This window comes from Pleurodeles waltl, chromosome 5, assembly GCF_031143425.1.
Source record: "Pleurodeles waltl isolate 20211129_DDA chromosome 5, aPleWal1.hap1.20221129, whole genome shotgun sequence".
Lineage (NCBI taxonomy): Eukaryota > Metazoa > Chordata > Amphibia > Caudata > Salamandridae > Pleurodeles > Pleurodeles waltl.
The window spans coordinates 594,257,672-594,275,745 of record NC_090444.1 but is presented as its reverse complement, the minus strand read 5'-3'; the positions used below and the strand labels follow the sequence as shown (position 1 = coordinate 594,275,745).

General features: G+C 45.5%; 1 protein-coding gene across 9 annotated transcripts in view; it reads right to left on the bottom strand.

The window, feature by feature from the left end:
• The window catches only part of ZNF670 (zinc finger protein 670), a 185,762-nt gene that overhangs the window by 55,433 nt on the left and 112,255 nt on the right, over window positions 1-18,074 (bottom strand). For all 9 annotated transcript variants that reach the window (XM_069234430.1, XM_069234431.1, XM_069234433.1 and 6 more), the window contains one exon: window positions 10,091-10,180. In XM_069234430.1, coding sequence (XP_069090531.1) covers window positions 10,091-10,180 — 90 coding nt within the window. The remainder of the gene's footprint in view (window positions 1-10,090; window positions 10,181-18,074) is intronic.

Here is an 18,074-nt window from a genome sequence, read left to right as displayed (position 1 = left end):
AGAAGGAGTCCCAGAATAGAAAACATATGAAAAGAGTACTGAAGCAAACACAACAGTCCAATATGAATAGTGTATGAGACCAATAACACTTTCCGATGTTAGGGTATTGGAGAGTTGTCTTAATTTTCCAAATTCCTCTAACATCTTCATTTAATGGTAGACAAAAAAGGAAAGGGCAGCCTTTTATTTTGATGTCCACCATAACATTGGAACGTGTTATTTGGCTCTCAGATTATTCACATTGGACTTTGATGTATGCTTCTTTACCTTTTCTTCTAAATGCTATGACCAATAAGGAAATGTAATTAAATATAATTAATATAATCCACACCTTAAAAAATATATACAACTCAAACTGAAAATCTAAGCCTGAGCAACCCTTAATCTCCGACTGATAAAACATATTCATAACCAATTTGCTAACTATTATAAAGGTCTATGTGTCAGCTCCTCTCCCATCCAACATGTGGCATTTTTCTTACAGATCTCAGCCTGCCAAGAGTCAACAAAGAAGACCCGGAAAAACTGCATTCTACTAGCATCAAAGAATAGTTAATTAAGAACTAATTATAATTGAATTCCTATAGACTTTGAGATACAGGTTGCCTAGATACAAAGCTCCACATTCTAGGAATTATTCAAAGGAAATCTAAGATTTAGTCATCCACCCGTAGTGTGGTCTGGTAGCCATTTTCAAAATCAGATGAAGATACTAAACAACATTGCTCAATATAAGTCATAATATACCTTATACTTGCTAAATGATGCACAGATGTTAAGAAGGTGCTTCTGCTTTAGCTCAATCCCATCATGTATGATTTAATAGATCACCAGAGGAGACCTATTACTGGGCACCACTGAACAGACTAAAGAAGAGTCATACATGACACCTCAAATCATATGGAGAGCTGATCAAGCAACTAATATGAACCCTGTATAATACTTTAATACCTTATACACACTAGGTGGAGCAAATGGCTTATTTACATTTATTGATGTTACTTATATAGGGTAGATATTGGCCCTGACAGAGGATGTGGCTATATATAGAACAGGACAATTTGTGAGGCAGGCATGTTATATATATACAAGGATGAATCTTTGCATAAGTTTTGGTGTAGTAAAATGTGAACATATTACATGTCATGTTTGAGGGAGGTGAGAGAGCTTAGAGAATAGATAGTGGGAGAAGAGGAAATGTTTATGTTCCTTAGTAACTTTTTGCTTCATCAAGTGATATTACTGCTTACTCTTGAACAAGAGGCAGAGAGGTTGTCCATAATGTGCTTATATACTAGTGTCACATGGGTGTCCCAGCTTGACAGATGTCCAGGATGGGAACCCTGCATGCTAACGCAGTAGTGGCAGCTTTGTTCTTGGTGGAATGGGCACACAGCCCTTCAGGCATATGTTTCTTTGATAGTGTGTAGCAGATTTTGATACAAAGCACAATCCACCGGGAAATGGTGTGCTTCTGAACAGCCTTGCACTTCTTTTTTCTGGCAAACCTAATAAAGAGAAGATCATCCACCAGTGGTGTTTTGTGCGATTAATGTAAAAGGAGCAACCTTGTTTAGGGTCTAGGTGATGGAGTCTCTCCTCTTCCTGGAAGGATAAGGAGAGGCATAGAGAGCAGACAGAGTGATACTTTGGCCAACATGGAAGGGGTTGGCCACTTTTGGAAGGAAAGAAGCAGGAGTTCTGAGGATGAGTTTTTCTGGAAACAGCATGGTATAAGGAGGGTCCACGAAAAGAGCTTGAAGCTCGCTGACCCTCCTGGCCGATGTGACGGCCGTCCTGATTACGAGGAGCCTTAAAGGACAAGAATAGAGTTGCTCGAAAGGAGTACACATAAGTAATGTCAGAACAAGGTTCAGATCCCATTGGATCAGGCAGCGCACACAGGAGTCCCACAGCACGGGGAGAAAGAAGGTGCAGATAGAAGCCCATGCAGCACTACACAGAGGGATCTGACGCTGCCGGAGAACCACTCAGGAAGCTGTGCGTCCAGGAAGGAGTGCTGGGGGCCGGAGCTGTGCTGTGCACGAAGAACTTCATGGACAGTCGCACACAATCCTTGGCAACTGCAAAACACGCGGTGCACGGGGTACTGTCTTGCATGGGGGAGCAAGCTCTTACCTCCACCAAAGCGTCAAGACCACTTCAGGCCACCACCTGTGTTGCTGAATCCACGCACTTCGTGAGGAGAGGGGACTCACGCCACCGGTCGTCGCTGCAGAGGGGTGCTTGCTGAAGCAGGGAAGTGACTCCTTCACTTCAAGGGAGATTTCTTCGTTCTTCTGGTGCAGGCTGAAGACAGGCAGTCCTCTGAGGATGCACGACCTGGAAACAGTTGCCGTTGCTGGCAGGATCTGAAGATACAATGCTGCAGAAGTCGTCTTTGCTTCTTTGTTGCAGTTTGTAGAGTTCCTGGAGGGTTCAGATGCAGTTTCTTCAATAGAAGGTGAAGTAAAGGATGCAGAGGATTCCTGCCGGAGTCTTGCAATCCGAATCTGAGGAAACACCAAAAGGAGAGACTCTAAATAGCCAAGAAAGGGGGATTGGTCAGCTACACAGGTAAGGGCCTATCAGGGGAGGGCTCGGACATCAACTGCTGGCACTGGCCACTCAGATGCTCCCAGAGTGCCCCACCATCTTGGAATCCAAGATGGCAAAACCCAGGGACACTCTGGAGGAGCTCTGGGCACCACCCCTGGGGTGGTGATGGACAGGGGAGTGGTCTCTCCCCTTTCCACTGTCCAGTTTCGTGCCAGAGCAGGGACTGGGGGTCCCGGAACCTGTGTAGACTGGATTATGCAAGGATGTCTGTAACACCTATTTCCAAAGGGAGAGGGTGTAACACCCCAGACCCAAAGGAAATGCTTTGTTCTGCCTTCCTGGGCTCGAGCTGCTTGGGCAACAGGAGGGCAAACACCTGTCTGTGAGGTGGCAGCAGCTGGGGCTGCTTGGAAAACCTCAGAAGGCTGGTATGGCAGTACTGGGGGTCCACTGTGGAGCCCCCAGAGTGCATGGAATTGTACAACCAATACTAAAATCAGTATTGGGGTACAATTCAAATATATTAGACACTTTACATGGCCATATTAGGAGTTTCCATTGTGAACCTGGACATAGGTATTGATCTATGTCCAGTGCACATGTAAAATGACGTCCAGCACTCACAAAATCTGGGAAAACATTAAAGAGGTTTGGGGGCTGGAGGGGCTGAAGGGAGTAGCAGGGGCATGTATGGGAGACTGGGCATCTAACTGAACATGGATCCCATGTCCTCTTTGGGCTCTGTGGCTGCTTCCCCAAAAGGTGTGGGCCAGTTGTTGCACCACATAAAGCTGGTACTGTAGTCACCCAAAACTGCCCTTCTGCCGCTGCGGTAGGGATGAAAGGACTGTTGTTGCAGTCGCGTTGAAAGGGAGAAGCCCAAAGATTGAGCTGTGACCCTGCTCTCGCAGAAGTGCTCAAGGGCCGTGTCGGCCTTCTCACCGAACAGGCGAGACCCATCAAAGGGCATGTCAATCAAGGATGACTGAACATCCCCCAAAACTCAGAGGACCGTAATCAAGCATGGTGTCTGAGCACCACTATAAATGCCGTGGCTCTACCAAGGGACTCCATGGTGTCCAGTCCACATCGAATGACAAACGTAGCCACATTACTGCCGTCCAGTAATGCGTGGCTGAGGGTTGCACGGTCCTCCTCAGGCAGAATGTAATATAATGTGGATTTGTAGAGCGCAAACCATGCCATCCTTGAGGGTATCCAGGTGCTGAGTAAGTGCGGGTTGCACATAAAGCGTCAGTTGAAGAGCCAAGTTTTCAGGTTCTTGTGGAAATCCATAAGTGACCTGATGTGCTGGGGGAGGTCGTTCCACAATACGGCTGGCAGGTAAGAGAATGCCCTACTTCCCAACACACATTCCAGGGGGTTGGTAACTGCTTTGTGTGAGGACAGGCACAGCCCTATTCAGGTGCAAATGTCAGCTCCTCCCACTACACTAGCTCAGGAAGGCCCATCAGCTTGGTGATGAGCCATCAGGATATGCAGGGGACACCTCAGCTCCCTTTGTGTGACTGTCTTGAGTGAATGCACAAACAGCCTGACTGGCATGCTGACCCAGATTAGTATTCAGCAGACAGGCAGAGGCACAGAATGGTTAAAGGTAACATTTTTAAACTCACAGTTCAAAATCCAACTTCCCCAAAAGATGTATTTTTAAATTGTGAGATCAGAGACCTCAAGCTCCAATATCTATCTGCTCCCACTACACTTAAAATATATTTCAATGCAATCCCCATGTTACCTCATGGGAGAGATAGGCCTTGCAATAATGAAAACCGAGCTTAGCAGTATTTCACAATCAGGACATGTAAAACCCACCAGTACATGTCCTACCTTTTAAATACACTGCACCACGCCCATGGATCTGCCTTGAGCCTTCTTGGGGGTGACTTTGACTTACATGTAGTAAAAGGGAAGGTTTGGGCTTGCAAATCGATGCACTTGCCATGTCGAAATGGCAGTTTAAAACTGCCCACACAGACACTGCAGTGGCAGGTCTGAGACATGTTTACAGGGCTACTCGTGTGGATGGCACAATCAGTGCTGCAGGCCCACTAGTAGCATTTGATTTACAGGCCCTGGGCACACATAGTGCACTTTACTAGGGACTTACTAGTAAAACATGCCAATCATGGATAAACCAATCACAACTACAATTTATACGGTCAGCACTAGCACTTTAGTACTTGTCAGCAGTGGTAAAGTGCCCATAGTCCTAAAGCAATGGGCACAAACGAAACTCAGCCCAGGATTAAAAACAGAAGGTCAGAAGCAAAAAGATGGGAAACTGCGCTAAGAGCTGACAGGTCTAACATCAGCGCTGAGTTTGAGGCACCTCGGTCAAGACATTTGATTTGACTTCAAAAGTCAGGACCTCCAGGTCTTGCGCATCACTGTGGCGAATGACGCATCTTCCTCCGAAGCCTGGCCCAGAGAGGACAGCATACCAGTGTCTGGGGAAGGGTCTAGCCCACTGTCATCTCCCAGCTCCACATACCAGTTTTCCTCATCTGCAGGGTCCTCCTCCAAAGAATCATACACCTCCTCTTCATCACCCTCTTAGGAGTTATAGGGTGATCCTAGTGGAAAGAAGCCCAGGGAATGGCATGGCCTAGAATGGCATTGGGCCCAAGGCATTGCCTGTTTGACGCCGGAAATGATGATGACCTCGTCGTCAAGTGGCGGCAAAGACACTGTGGCAGGCTTCAGATGTGACAGAGCCAGGGTAGGTGGTGATACTCCAAGCTGCTTGATCCTAAATCCAGGGATGGATCCCGAGGGCCCGGTTAGCAACAAGGGCAAATTTGCTGGCGGTAACCCAGCCAGGGCACTCTTGGTTCCGTGGAGCCCTTAAGTGCCAGATGGAGCTGAGGCCCCAAAGATGACATGCACGTTGTCAGAAAATTCCCACAACTAGGCAGGCATCGTCTTTGTGCCGGGAAACTCCAGGTACCACTGGGATGGTCTGATGGGAGCTCTGCAGGTGAAGCACGAGGTTGGACAGGGAAAGCCAAAGACAGTTTTCTTGTGCTTTCGCTTACCCGACTTCAACGAGGAGATCTTAGACCTCGAGGATGAATGTCTGCCAGAATGACTCCCAGAGGGGACTCGAGAGAGAGTCCACTGGAACAAGATTTGGAACAACACAGAGCTTTCTTCTGCTGCACCACTAAGAGCTTTATCACGGACTCTTAAATCACCTTGAGGGGCATAGATTTGCACTCAACGCAGGCCTTGGGGCAGGTCCCCGACCCTCATGCACCGGAGAAAAACAAAGGTGGGGACTCATTACATCTTTCGCACTCTACCTTTGATGAGTCTGGATCATGCCCAATAGAGAATTTCAATAGGTGGATTTCCACTTCTTTAGATACCATACTACCAATCAAGACTGTTAGCAGAAGGATTGGCTGCAAAACTAGACCATGGTTTACGCTTCAACTGCTTCAACTAAAAAAGAATTGTAAGCAGCTCGAAAGGAGGTGGAGGAAGGATTATGATGATACCTCTAAGCCAGAATACAGGAAGGCGATTAGATCATTTCATGTGGAAATTAAATTAGCTCAAGCAGCCTTCTACACTTCCAGAATAGAACAGTCTGCAAACTCTCCCAAAGAGATCTTTACGATTTTTAAAGAAATTACCCTGGACCCCTCTGTGGATAACCCCGTGGAGGCCTACATAGACCATAGTAATAGCCTGGCAGGCTACTTCCTAAAGAGAATTGTAGATATTCATTCAACTTTTTCCTCTGATTCCCCTCAAGAGATAGGTCCGTAACCACATGACAACTCCCAATTGCCCAGAGCTACATTTTCTTTTTTCCAACCTGTAATAGAAGACTTAGTTACTAAATACCTGCATACAATAACATCTGGATCCCCTTTAGATCCCGCTCCCCCTCATGTTCTAGCCTTGGGGTCGAACATAACCTTGCCCATACTAACAGATATATTGAATTGTTCCTTAACATCTGGCCTTGTATCCCTGCATTGGAAACATGCAGTTGTTAAGCCTCTATTAAAAAAAACTAAACTTGATGCGACCCTTTTTAGTAACTACAGACCTATTGCTCACCTTCCCACTGCTTCGAAGATAATTGAAAAACATAGCAACAGTCAACTAACATGATTTCTTGAAGGTCATAAACTCCTCCCTCCTTCACAAATGGGTTTCAGACGACAACATAGCATGGAATCGGCTCTGTTAGCCGTTATGGAAGAAACCTGCCAACGACTGGATTTAGGTGTACATGCAGCCATTATTCTATTGGATCTCAGTGCTGCATTTGACACTGTGGACTACAGTATACTACTTCAAAGACTACTATCAATAGGAATTGAAGGCACCACATTTAATTGGTGTTCCTCCTTATTAAGAGATAGAATTTTCCAAGTCCTTGATTGCTCCTTCTTTTCCAACACATTCCCCCTCACTTGTGGAGTCCCTCAAGACTCTGCGCTGAGCCCCACTCTGTTCAACGTTTATAAGTCCCATTAGCTAAAATTGTTGAATATTACGGTCTCTCCCTGGTAACGTATGCCGACGATACTTAGCTGGTAGTGTCTCTATCCAGTACTGGCAATGTTGTACAAACCAAACTATCTTCCTGTCTCGCAGATATAGCTAGATGGTTGGCTAATTCTAAACTCAAATTGAATGATGATAAATCGGAAGTAATAATAGTAGGGAAGTATCCCCTCTTTAGGTCTCCAGACCTGGTATTGGAAGATCTTAAAGACCTTCCACCGCCTAAAGAAACCATAAAAAGTTTAGGCTTCTGGTTAGACTCCCGTCTCATGATGGACTGCCAAACAGAAAGGTTGGCTGCAACTTGTTTCGGCCTACTAAGAACCATCAGGAAAATTCTTAAAGTTCTACCTTTCTCGGCTAGAGGACTCATCATTCAGGCCCTTGTTTTATCTTGCTTGGACTATGGTAATTCTCTTTTCCTTGGCTCTCCTAGCTACGTAAAAACGAGCTTGCAGGTTGTGCAAAATGCCACTCCACGTCTGCTTATGAACACACCCAGACACCTCTCTGCCAAACCAGTAATAGCCTCGCTTCATTGGCTTCCTAACAACGTATTAACTTTAAGGCTGTTTGTATGACATATAAAGCCCTCCATGATAAGGGTCCGCTGTTTCTCAGGCAATGTATAACATCTTATATCCCTCAGAGGGCACTTAGATCTTTCACCGCCTTGTAAATCAACACTACCCGGTTTAGGAAAACATTATGGGGAAGTAGTTTCTTTTCTGTCAAAGCTGCATAACTTTTGAATTCACTCGCTCTGGAACTCCAACAAGAACAGTTGCAATCTTCTTTTAGTAAGAAATTGAAGACATTTCTATTCACAGCATAGGCATCCCTTAGTCTGGCGGTCTACTTTTAGCGCTGGGAAGCTTTCGGGCAGCCACGTGCTCTAAAAATGCATTAAACTAAACTAAACCTGACACCAACATCTGACACTGACAATCCCCACAAGTCTTGAAACCACAGAATTTCGCAGGGGACATGTCCTTAGCACAACAGAAGCAAGCTAAAAAAAGAGACTATTGCCAAAAAGTTGGAAAAAGTTGGACAAAAAGTGTCCAAAGAACCTCTCCAGAGCCGCGCTTATGAAGGCACTGCCACATCACTTCTGTTGTGGGAGGCACTGATGTGGAGCTGGTCGACGCCAACTACTACCACGTAGGGGTAATGCTCGAGTTTTTCCTGATCCAGCCTTAAGCCTGGGGAATATTTTAAGGTGAGGCATCTGCAGTTACAAGTCTCAATCAGATAATCCTTTTTTTGCTAAACACTTGGACAAAAAGATCCCATAACGAGGTCTTGAACAGGAGGCTATTATGTAGCTGCGGAGATTAAAAGACCCTGACATGACTTCAGGGCTTTGTGCCCAAAACAGCCACCTGAGAGCTGCCAGCCTAGCTAACACATGTGGCCTAGGGAAAGGAGCAGAGAGCAGAGGCCTGCCCTTTCCAAGCCGAAGACACCGTGGATGTGAAATGGTGGATAGGGGCTAGGTGGCTGCTGCCTTCTTTGTAATGAACCTCCCTGAACCACCTCCTACCCTGTGGATAGGAAACAAAGGCCCATTGGGCCTGGAATAGAAACAATAGATTAGGTTAGATCTCAGTGAGCACATACATGGGGTCGAGTGTGGTCAGAGTCACTGCTCACATTCATGGACAATACTGACTTGAGGCAGAAAGAAACAGGTTGTGGTAGTGAACTCCACCCATCATGTTTTTTTATACTTCAGTGTATCGTCCTAAGTGGGACGGGTATGTCCAGATGTGGGTCTCATGCACACTGTCACTGGAACCAAGCTATAACTGGGTGATGAGCCTTAACCTGGTCGAAACAGGTCCTGAGTTGATTGTCTTCCAGTTTAGGGAGGACCTGGCCTGGCATTTCGGACTAGAATGTTCCCACTGGAACAGGGTAAAGACTGATTTGCATGTGGCTTGGTCCACACTGAGGTGGCATGGTGTTCAAAATAATGATGGACTTCGATGTGGCCTGAGTAATCACTAGTGACTAAGATTAATTCAAACATTTGGTCCCCTACTTTTTTGTATACTTTAGTGCATGTTGTGGACAAGCAAGTAGATGATGCCTCAAGAACAATAATACTGTATTTGAAGCATTGTGTCTAAAGTTAAAATGGAACTGTTGAGTGATGCTGCTTGCTGCTAGCCACAATTTACATGAGTTACTCTTCTCACTATGGTTTGTGAAAACTTGTTTTTTGGAGAAGTGGAAAATAATTTAGGGACTTCTTGAAATGTATGTTGTCAGAAACCACAAAACAAAACCTTTCTAAAAATGTCCAAGAAATGCCCAGCCAGAAAAATGGTCCATACTCTCCTAATCTTTCAACTAAATGTGTTCCAAAAACCATTCGGTCTTTTAAAACTATGGTAAAATAGAAGAAGTTTGAGGTCCGTGGCAAAAGGTCTGTGACTGATTCGCACCCTGCACAAATAGAAAAGGCAAGAAAAACAGGTGGGGGAAAAAGAGGCGACAAACCTCCAAATAAATTAACTATATTATGAAGTAATTATGCAAATTAAATAAGTAAGACAATGGCATTTAAAAAGAAACAAATACATCAAATATTTATGAATTGGCATTGAGTGATAGTACGGAGGTTAAGCCTGATGCCAAAACTCACTCCTTTAATTCTACCTCTATCCTTTTAGAGCACCTGGAGTCAGAAGAGACTGGAATACCTTCAGACACTTTACTTTGCAACAGATTTAACTGGGTGGCATGCTGAAATAAATGTTTATTGGATGATTGGTATTTCTGCTGGACGACGGGCCATTGAACTGTATCCTCTCAAAAATGTAATAAGCCTGATGACATTACAAAGCAATAAAGATATAGGCCTAAGCAAATATAGCTACTATGAAAAGACCTTTGTGTCACCAGATGTTGGAAAAGGAAAGTTAATCAAAACATCACGCATGCAGTTTTAAGTAGTTAAGTATTCATGTCTTACTTGTTGGACTACTGATGTTTTCTCTTTGATTACCGTCCTCATGGCGCATGGGATCAATTTCTTCCTCTGCTTTTATACACACTGAAACAACTATCAGGAAACCCCATTAGATTCGAAAACATGCATGCACAATATCTTAGCATAGAGAAGCATATAATACTTGACATAAAGTATTCTCTATCGGAAGAGGGAGACAAAGGAGACTATTATTATTTACTTCAAAGACATTTAAGCATGAACTATTTTAGTTTCTTAAATTCTGCTTTTAAAAATGTGTGTGTTTACATGAAGCCCTGTTTGCCCTTAAAAAGAGTCTGAGATCTGAGCAAAAGCCACAAGGCTGGTGCCATGCATTCCAAATACGTTTAATACTCCATTTCTTTGTTATATTGCTTGACTGTCACTTGATTTTGCATTTTAATTTTGATGTTTTACAACCGAATTATCATTGAAACATTACTCAGTAATCTGTATTACCTAGACAACAAAGGGGCTAAGCTGTTTTCTAATAAAATGGATCCCCAACAATGGACCTCTAAAGACGTCTTGACCTGCGCCTAACTTTTCCTCTGCATCGGAGCAGAGAACTTTATTTTCTATCGCAGGAGTTTTTTAGACATGATATGTGTACATAAAACAATATGGCGTATGGGGTCTCGTTGGATCTGGATTACAGTAGCTGGCACAGTGCTACAAGGCACGCTGGGCAGTTAGTATTTGACATATTTGCAAAACACATGTTTACAATAACTAGCACGGCCAGGCAAAGTGATTTTTCCAGAAAGGCATAATTATTTGTCAGTTGATGAAGTCAATATTCAAACCCCAGTGAGTGATTTCCAAGCTCGGGAAGATATGATCTACACCGCCCCCTCGTCCACAGGTCAGAACAGAGGATTCCTTCAAGTTGTTATGCTGCTTGGAATGTGGTAAAAGGTTGAGCATAAACCTGCTATACGCTAGAATGATGCACACTATAAGAAAAGCAATACAACATGCGAATCTGATTTGGATAAACTGAAAAAAATGTAAGAATGTGGTCTCTATAGTAAAAACGTGGTTAAAAATGTGACTGCCCTTAAATCAATCTAACAGGGATGAAATAAATAAAAGCTGCATGGTGCAGGTGAAATATAGAAATGTAAAAAAAATTGTCAACGAGATAACATTTTTACAAAACGTACATGTTCTTGTATCAATAACTTCTTGAAGGTAATCTGGTTTTTGTCTCTCCACTGAAGGGTTTATAAAAGATAGGGTTGCATTTGGTGTGTGTTATGGTTTGCATAGCTGTTGTGCAAGTTATGAATTGGGGTCCCATTCATAGCTTGAGAATTTCAGTAATTTGTAACGACAACTACTATAACTGTGTTTTTTTATGGTTCAAATCTGCTATTCTTATTTCAGTGCATCTGCTAGAAACACACAGGCCGGGACACGACCCTTACTCGGTGCCCTGCACAGCAGTAGGAAGAACAGAAAAAATCAATACATTGCCCCAACTATCCCCTTCCGCTCATCCTCCCCTCCCTCCTGTACTCATTGCGGTATTATGGATTCAAGGGTCAGTCGATCATTCCCGCACCCCATCTTATGCCTGCCCCAGAGACGTCCTGTTCCCTGGCTCCGTCCACGGCAACAAGCGTAGATACTTAGAGCATGCCAATCTGTAATGCTGCTGAAAGCAGTGAGGTCTACGGTGGCCACAACTCTCTGTGAATAGCTAGCTGGCGCGTTAATGCAGGGCTCAGGCGTTCCCTATCCAGTATGTGCCATAATCTATGCAGCCAAGCAGTATGACTCTGTACCCCAAAGCAGCGCCGCTCCCAGTGCGAAACCACTGTGCCGTGCCTCCTACATTTAAGGGGAAAGGCCGATGGATTGGGAAGCCCCACGAAAATGTATACAGGGAAGAGAGGGCACTGTTTGCTGAAATACGCGAAATACGTGTCTATGTCCGTCAGAAAAGCATCCCAGTACTGTGTGAGTTTTGAACAAGCACTAAGTAGGAGGATTAAGGTCCCCGGAGCCCCTCCACTAGTCCACACTACAATTCGGGGTCCCTCTATGGAAGATAGCTGGTGTTAAATACCAATACGTTGTAATTTTAGTGGTAGTTTCTATATTCAGTGTTGCATGCTGTATAACGTGCCCTGTAGTAGATATCCCCGCAATCCTTCTGTCGGGGTCCGCCCCAATTCAAGCTCTCATCCACCCCTAAGCCTCGGATGTCTGGATGGGTGACCCAGTGACGGACCTTAAGGTAAGTAGGCTCGTAGGTCCGTAATGGGTTCTCAAGGACCACAATGAAATTGTCAGCATAGGGGCTGCTGGTGTGCTCCTTCCCCCCAAACCTCACCCCGGTAATATGCAGGCCATCCCTAAGCTTCTGCTCCAAGTTGAGAGCTTTGTCTTGTCCCCCTGCCAATGGGAAGGGGGTCCGTAATAAAGTGGATTACTGATGCGCTCAATCACATTGCACCGAAGTTCAATTATACAGTTCAGCGTCTCAAACCCTCAGCTGAATGGTTCAATGATGAATTCTGGATGCAAAAAAAGACATGCAAACATCTTGAGCTACGTTGGCGTCAAATGTTCAATGTCCTGGATGAAGTTATCTATTGCAAGGCACTGAAAGACTGTCAGAAACATATTAGAACTACACACAGCCATTTCTATGCTGACCAAGCGAGCTCAGAACTCCTCAAGGCAGTTATTCACCATTGTAAAATCGTTCTCCCTTTTGGATCGGGTTTCCACGGCCATTGTTCCATTTGTGGAGGGATGCAATGTGGTTGCCAATTTCTTTCATGATAGGGTTTTTATAACATTTATGATTCCTTCCTGAAGGAGGTTAGAGATGCCCCATGCCTTGAAGCCTGGTTTAAACCACTGGATGTAAAGACAGGACTCTACAGTTGATGAGTTGTGTGCTCTGCTGGTTAGGGTGAAATCAGGCTCTCCAAATGACTCTGCCTCGCCCATGATTTCGGGACAAGGGAGGGGGGAGGCAAACCTACCTAGATTGTGTGACCTGCTCAATAAATCTTTTATATTGGGGCAAGTCCTTTTGAGGTGGAAGCAGGCCATTGTTGTGCCACTACTGAAAAAAACTACTTTAAACCCTGCAAAGCTGGAAAACTTGAGGCCCATCTCTCTGCTTCCGTTCTTTGCCAAAGTGGCCGAGAAATATGTAAATGATCAGCTGAGGAATTTTGTTGAGGCTGATGATCTATTGCATGAGACCCAATTGGGCTTTCGTCCGCAGTTCAGCACGGAGTTGGCACTATTGTTAGTGTCCGAATCCCTGAGACATATAGCTGATGGGGGCAAAACTGCTGCACTGATCATGCTATACCCAAGGTCCACCTTCAGCGCTGTATCCCACAGCCTTTTTGTTGGAACGGCTATGGAACTACAGTGTTTGGGAGATGGTTCTGCGCCGGCTAGCTTCCTTCCTCCAGAATTGCACCTTTCAGGTGGTTCAACAATCGTATTCTTCAGAGGTTGTTTTACTGTGGCAAGGGGTGCCTCAGGGCTCTGCTCTGAGGCCCACACTCAAACCTTTTTATGCACCCCCTTGCAGATGTCATCAAGAGTCACAGCTTTAACATTGCGTCGTAAACCAATGACATGCAGCTTATTATTGCCCTGTCTCAGAACGAGGGAGCTTCTGCAATTGGCTTCAGCTCTTGTCAGGCCAATTTAGCAGAGTGGATGTACCAGAGTTGCCTCAAGCTAAATGCTGGAAAAACTGACGTTCTCTTAGTAGGGAAACAACCATCTATCTGGTCCTCTGCTGGGTGGCAAGATGTACTTGGGCCAGTACTGACTCCCATGGTGAAAGTGAAGAACCTTGGTGTAGGAGGCTGGCCTGGTTTGTAGTGGGTACCTACAGTACTTACACCTTATACCAGGTCCAGTTATCCCTTATTAGTAAAATGTAGGCGGTGTCTAGAAGCCAGCCTGTCTAGAGGTAGCTGTAGGAAGAGCAGCCACAACTGAACTAGGAGACGTGCAAAGCTCTTGCAATACCACTGTAGTCACTCAGGACTTACACACAAGAAAGACAATACTCAGTGTTACCAAAAAAAAAAGGTACTTTATTTTAGTAACACAAGGCCAAAAATATCTTAAATGCTATACTTCCTTAGGCAGTAAGTATTATACATAAAACATACTCTAGTAACCAAAAACAGGTAAGTAAACAGTCAGAAAATAGTGTAAATAGTGAAAATCACAATAGGTTGCAATGGGCCTAGGGGGAACACAAACCATATATTTAAATAGTGGAATGTGAAAGTCGGTTTCCCACCTAGGCAAGAGTAGTGTGTAGAGTGGTCGCTGGGAGTGTAAGAAAACATCAAAGGTAAGTAAAATACTCCACCCCAGAGCCCAGGACAGCAGGAGTAAAACACTGCAAGTTTCCTAAAACACACTAGAAGCCATGGTAGAAGACAGTGCACGAACAAGAAGAGACTGAAAGACACCAATGATGGATTCCTGGACCTGAAGACCTGTGGATGAAGGGGACCATGTCCAAGAAACACTGGAGAGTCCAGGGAGAACAGGAGCCCCTGCTAACTCGGATGAAGGTGCAAAAAAGGAACCACCGGTGAGAAGACAAAGTCAGTATTGCACCAAAGAAGACAGATACGGGTTCCTGGTTTGTGCCGAAGATGTCCCACGCAGGATGGCTAAATGCAGTCTGGTTTGCGTCACAGGATTCCGCCAACAAGCCTTGGTAAACGCAAAACTCATGTTTCACAAAACATGATGCTGCCCAGGCCCAGGAAGGACCAGGTCGACTCTACCCAGGAGGGGGAGGCAGAGGGGGCTCTCAGCAACTCAGAGAGCCCTCAGAAGACCAGGCAATGTGCACAGGAGTCCCACAGCATGGGGACAAAGGAGTTGCAAATAGCGGTCGTCGCAGCACTACACAAAGGGATCCCACGCCACCGGTGAACAACTCACTGAGCTGAGCGTTGCAGGATAGAGTACTGGGGACCTGGGCTACACTGTGCACAAAGGATTTCTTAGAAAAGCGCACAGAAGCCCTAGGAGCTGCAAAACACTTGGTGCACAGGGGTATTGTCTGGCACAGGGAGGCAAGCTCTTACCTCCAACAAATTTGGACAGCTGGACGTTTGGACAGTCAGGGTCACTTTAGTCTACCACCTGTGTTCCAGGATCCACGCTGGTCATCGGGAGAGGGGACGCAGAGTACCGGTCGTTGCTGCAGAGAGGTGCCTGCTGAAGCAGGGAAGTGACTCCATCACTCCACTGGAGATTCCTTTGGTTCTTCTGGTGCAGGATGAAGACAGGCAGACCTCGGAGCATGCACAACCTGTAAACTGTTGCAGTTGCTACCAGGAGCTGACGTTAGAGGTGCAGTAGTCTTCTTGGATACTTTGTTGCAGTTGTAGAGCTCCTGGAGCAGTTCTGCTGTTGATCCGATGGTAGAAGATGAAGTAAAGGATGCAGAGGATCCCTGCTGGAGTCTTGCAATCCAAATCTGAGGAAACACCCACAGGAGAGACCCTAAATAGCCCTCAGAGGGAGATTGGTCACCTAACCAAGTATGGACCTATCAGGAGGGGTCTCTGACGTCACCTGCTGGCACTGGCCACTCAGATGCTCCGAGAGTTCCCTAAACATCCTGAAAACAAGATGGCAGAACCCAGGGACACTCTGAAGGAGCTCTGGGCACCGCCCCTGGGGTGTTGATGGACAGGGACTGGTCACTCCACTTTCCATTGTCCGGTTTCACGCCAGAGCAGGGACTGGGGGTCCCTGAACTGGTGTAGACTGGATTATGCAAGGAGGGCACCATCTGTGCCCTTCAAGGCACTTCCAGAGGCTCCCATGCCTGTAACACCTATTTCCAAAGGGAGAGGGTGTAACACCCTCTCCTAAAAGGAAAAGCTTTGTTCTGCCTTCCCGGGATTGGGCTGCTGAAGCTCCAGGAGGGCAGAAGCCTGTTTGTGAGGTGGCAGCAGCTGTGCCTGCAGTGAAAACCTCAGACGACTGGTATGGCAGTACTTGGGGTCCATGGTGGAGCCCCCACGGTGCATGGAATTGGCCCCCCAATACAAGAATCAGATTTGGGGTACAATTTCTCAATCCTAGACACCTCACATGGCCATTTTCAGAGTTACCATTGTGAAGCTACAAATATGTATTGACCTATGTGTAGTGCACACTTATAATGGCGTCCTGCACTCATGAAGTCCAGGAAACTGGTCCTGGACAACGTGGGGGCACCTCTGCTAGTGCAGGGGTGCCTCCACAAACAGTAACTTTACACCTAGCCTTCAGGACCTGAGATTAGACATATAGGGGACTTATACGTTACCTGGTCAGTGAAAATGGCTGTGAAATAGTGAATGGCAGTCCTGAAGAAGTGTTTGTATGAGCTCCTTATGGGTGGCAAAAGAAATGCTGCAGCCCATAAGGATCTACTGGAACCCCAATGCCCTGGGTACCTAGGCACCATATACTAGGGACTTATAAGGTGGGTTCAGTATGCCAATTTTGGAGTGAAATTCTGCGTTACCAGTATGTAAGTACACATTTGGAATCAGAAAGAGCCTAAGCACTGGAGTTCTGGTTAGCTGGACTCTTGTGACACAGTCAAGCATACTGACAACACAGGAAAACATACTAACATGTAGGCCACAAACTATGAGCACTGGGGTCCTGGCTAGCAAGATCCCAGTGAGACAGTAAAAACACACTGACAAACAGGCCAAAAATGGGGGTAACCACGCTAGAAAGAGGCTACTTCCACACACTTGGCATCTGGTTTGATGCCAATCTGTCATTTGATAGTCAGATCTCCTGCCTGATGGGAAAGTGTTTCAGAATCTTGAAAAGTCTGAGTAAAATCTTGGGATTTCTTCCAGAGGCATACAGATAATAGGTAGTCCAGGCACTGGATATGTCCAGGCTGGACTACTGTAATGTGTTGTATCTAAAAGCATCACAAGGTATACTGGCAAAACTCCAAAAGTGCAGAATGCGGTAGCACGGTTGCTGCTTCATATCCTGAGGCAGTCGTTCATTGGGTCAGCTCTTGCTAAATTACACTGGCTTCCTCTGAGGAAGAGACTTTCCTTTAAAGCGCTGTGTTTCTGCCACAAAATTCTGAATGGGAAGGGACGTCGATAATTACATCCCCTGGTAAAGTCATAACGACCTAGCACAAGCCTCAAGTCCGCTGGGGCCTCGCTCACTGCCATTCATTCCCAGTGTGACAAAAGCCCGTATGGGTGGCTATTCCTTTGGCTTTTTGGCCCCTAAATTAAGGAACACTATGCCTTTAGATTTGAGACAGGAAGGGTCAGAATTAGTTTTTCGTAAGAAACTTAAGACATGTTTTTTTAGGCAACCCTAGGGCCAGTCAATCTTACTATTTAAAGGTCAGTACTGGAGATTGTATTCCTAGCACAGGGAGTCTCCAGATGGTGGAACAAGGCGCTTTATAAATCATTTGTTATTATTAGCACCCCATTCACCAGTAATGCTGCTCAGGCCCAAAATCTGTCTTCAATGCCAAAATGGGTCAGTATGGCCAGGACACTCAATTGAACACTTTTTCCATATTGATAGCTAAAAGCATGCATTTCTGCTGTGAGATTTTGGCTTTGTGTACTAGATGGAGGATTTCGCTTGGTGTGGGGAACAAAGCCTAATTGGTCAGGCTCGATCAGGCCTAGCATAAGGGGACCTAAGTGTGCTGCCAAAATGCTGGTTAAAAGTTTGGCATTCACGTTTATAAGTGAAATGGGTCGATATGAGCCACACAACCATTTGTCCTTCCCCAGTTTGGGTATGACCTTGATGGATGCCTCAAGCATTGTGCTTGAGAGGGTATCTACCAATGTGTTAGTCTGGTAAGAATAGGAGCGAGTGCCTGTTAAACGTTTTATTAAAAAAAAGGGCAGAGAAGCTATCTGAACCTGGGGATTTAAGAAGCTTCTGC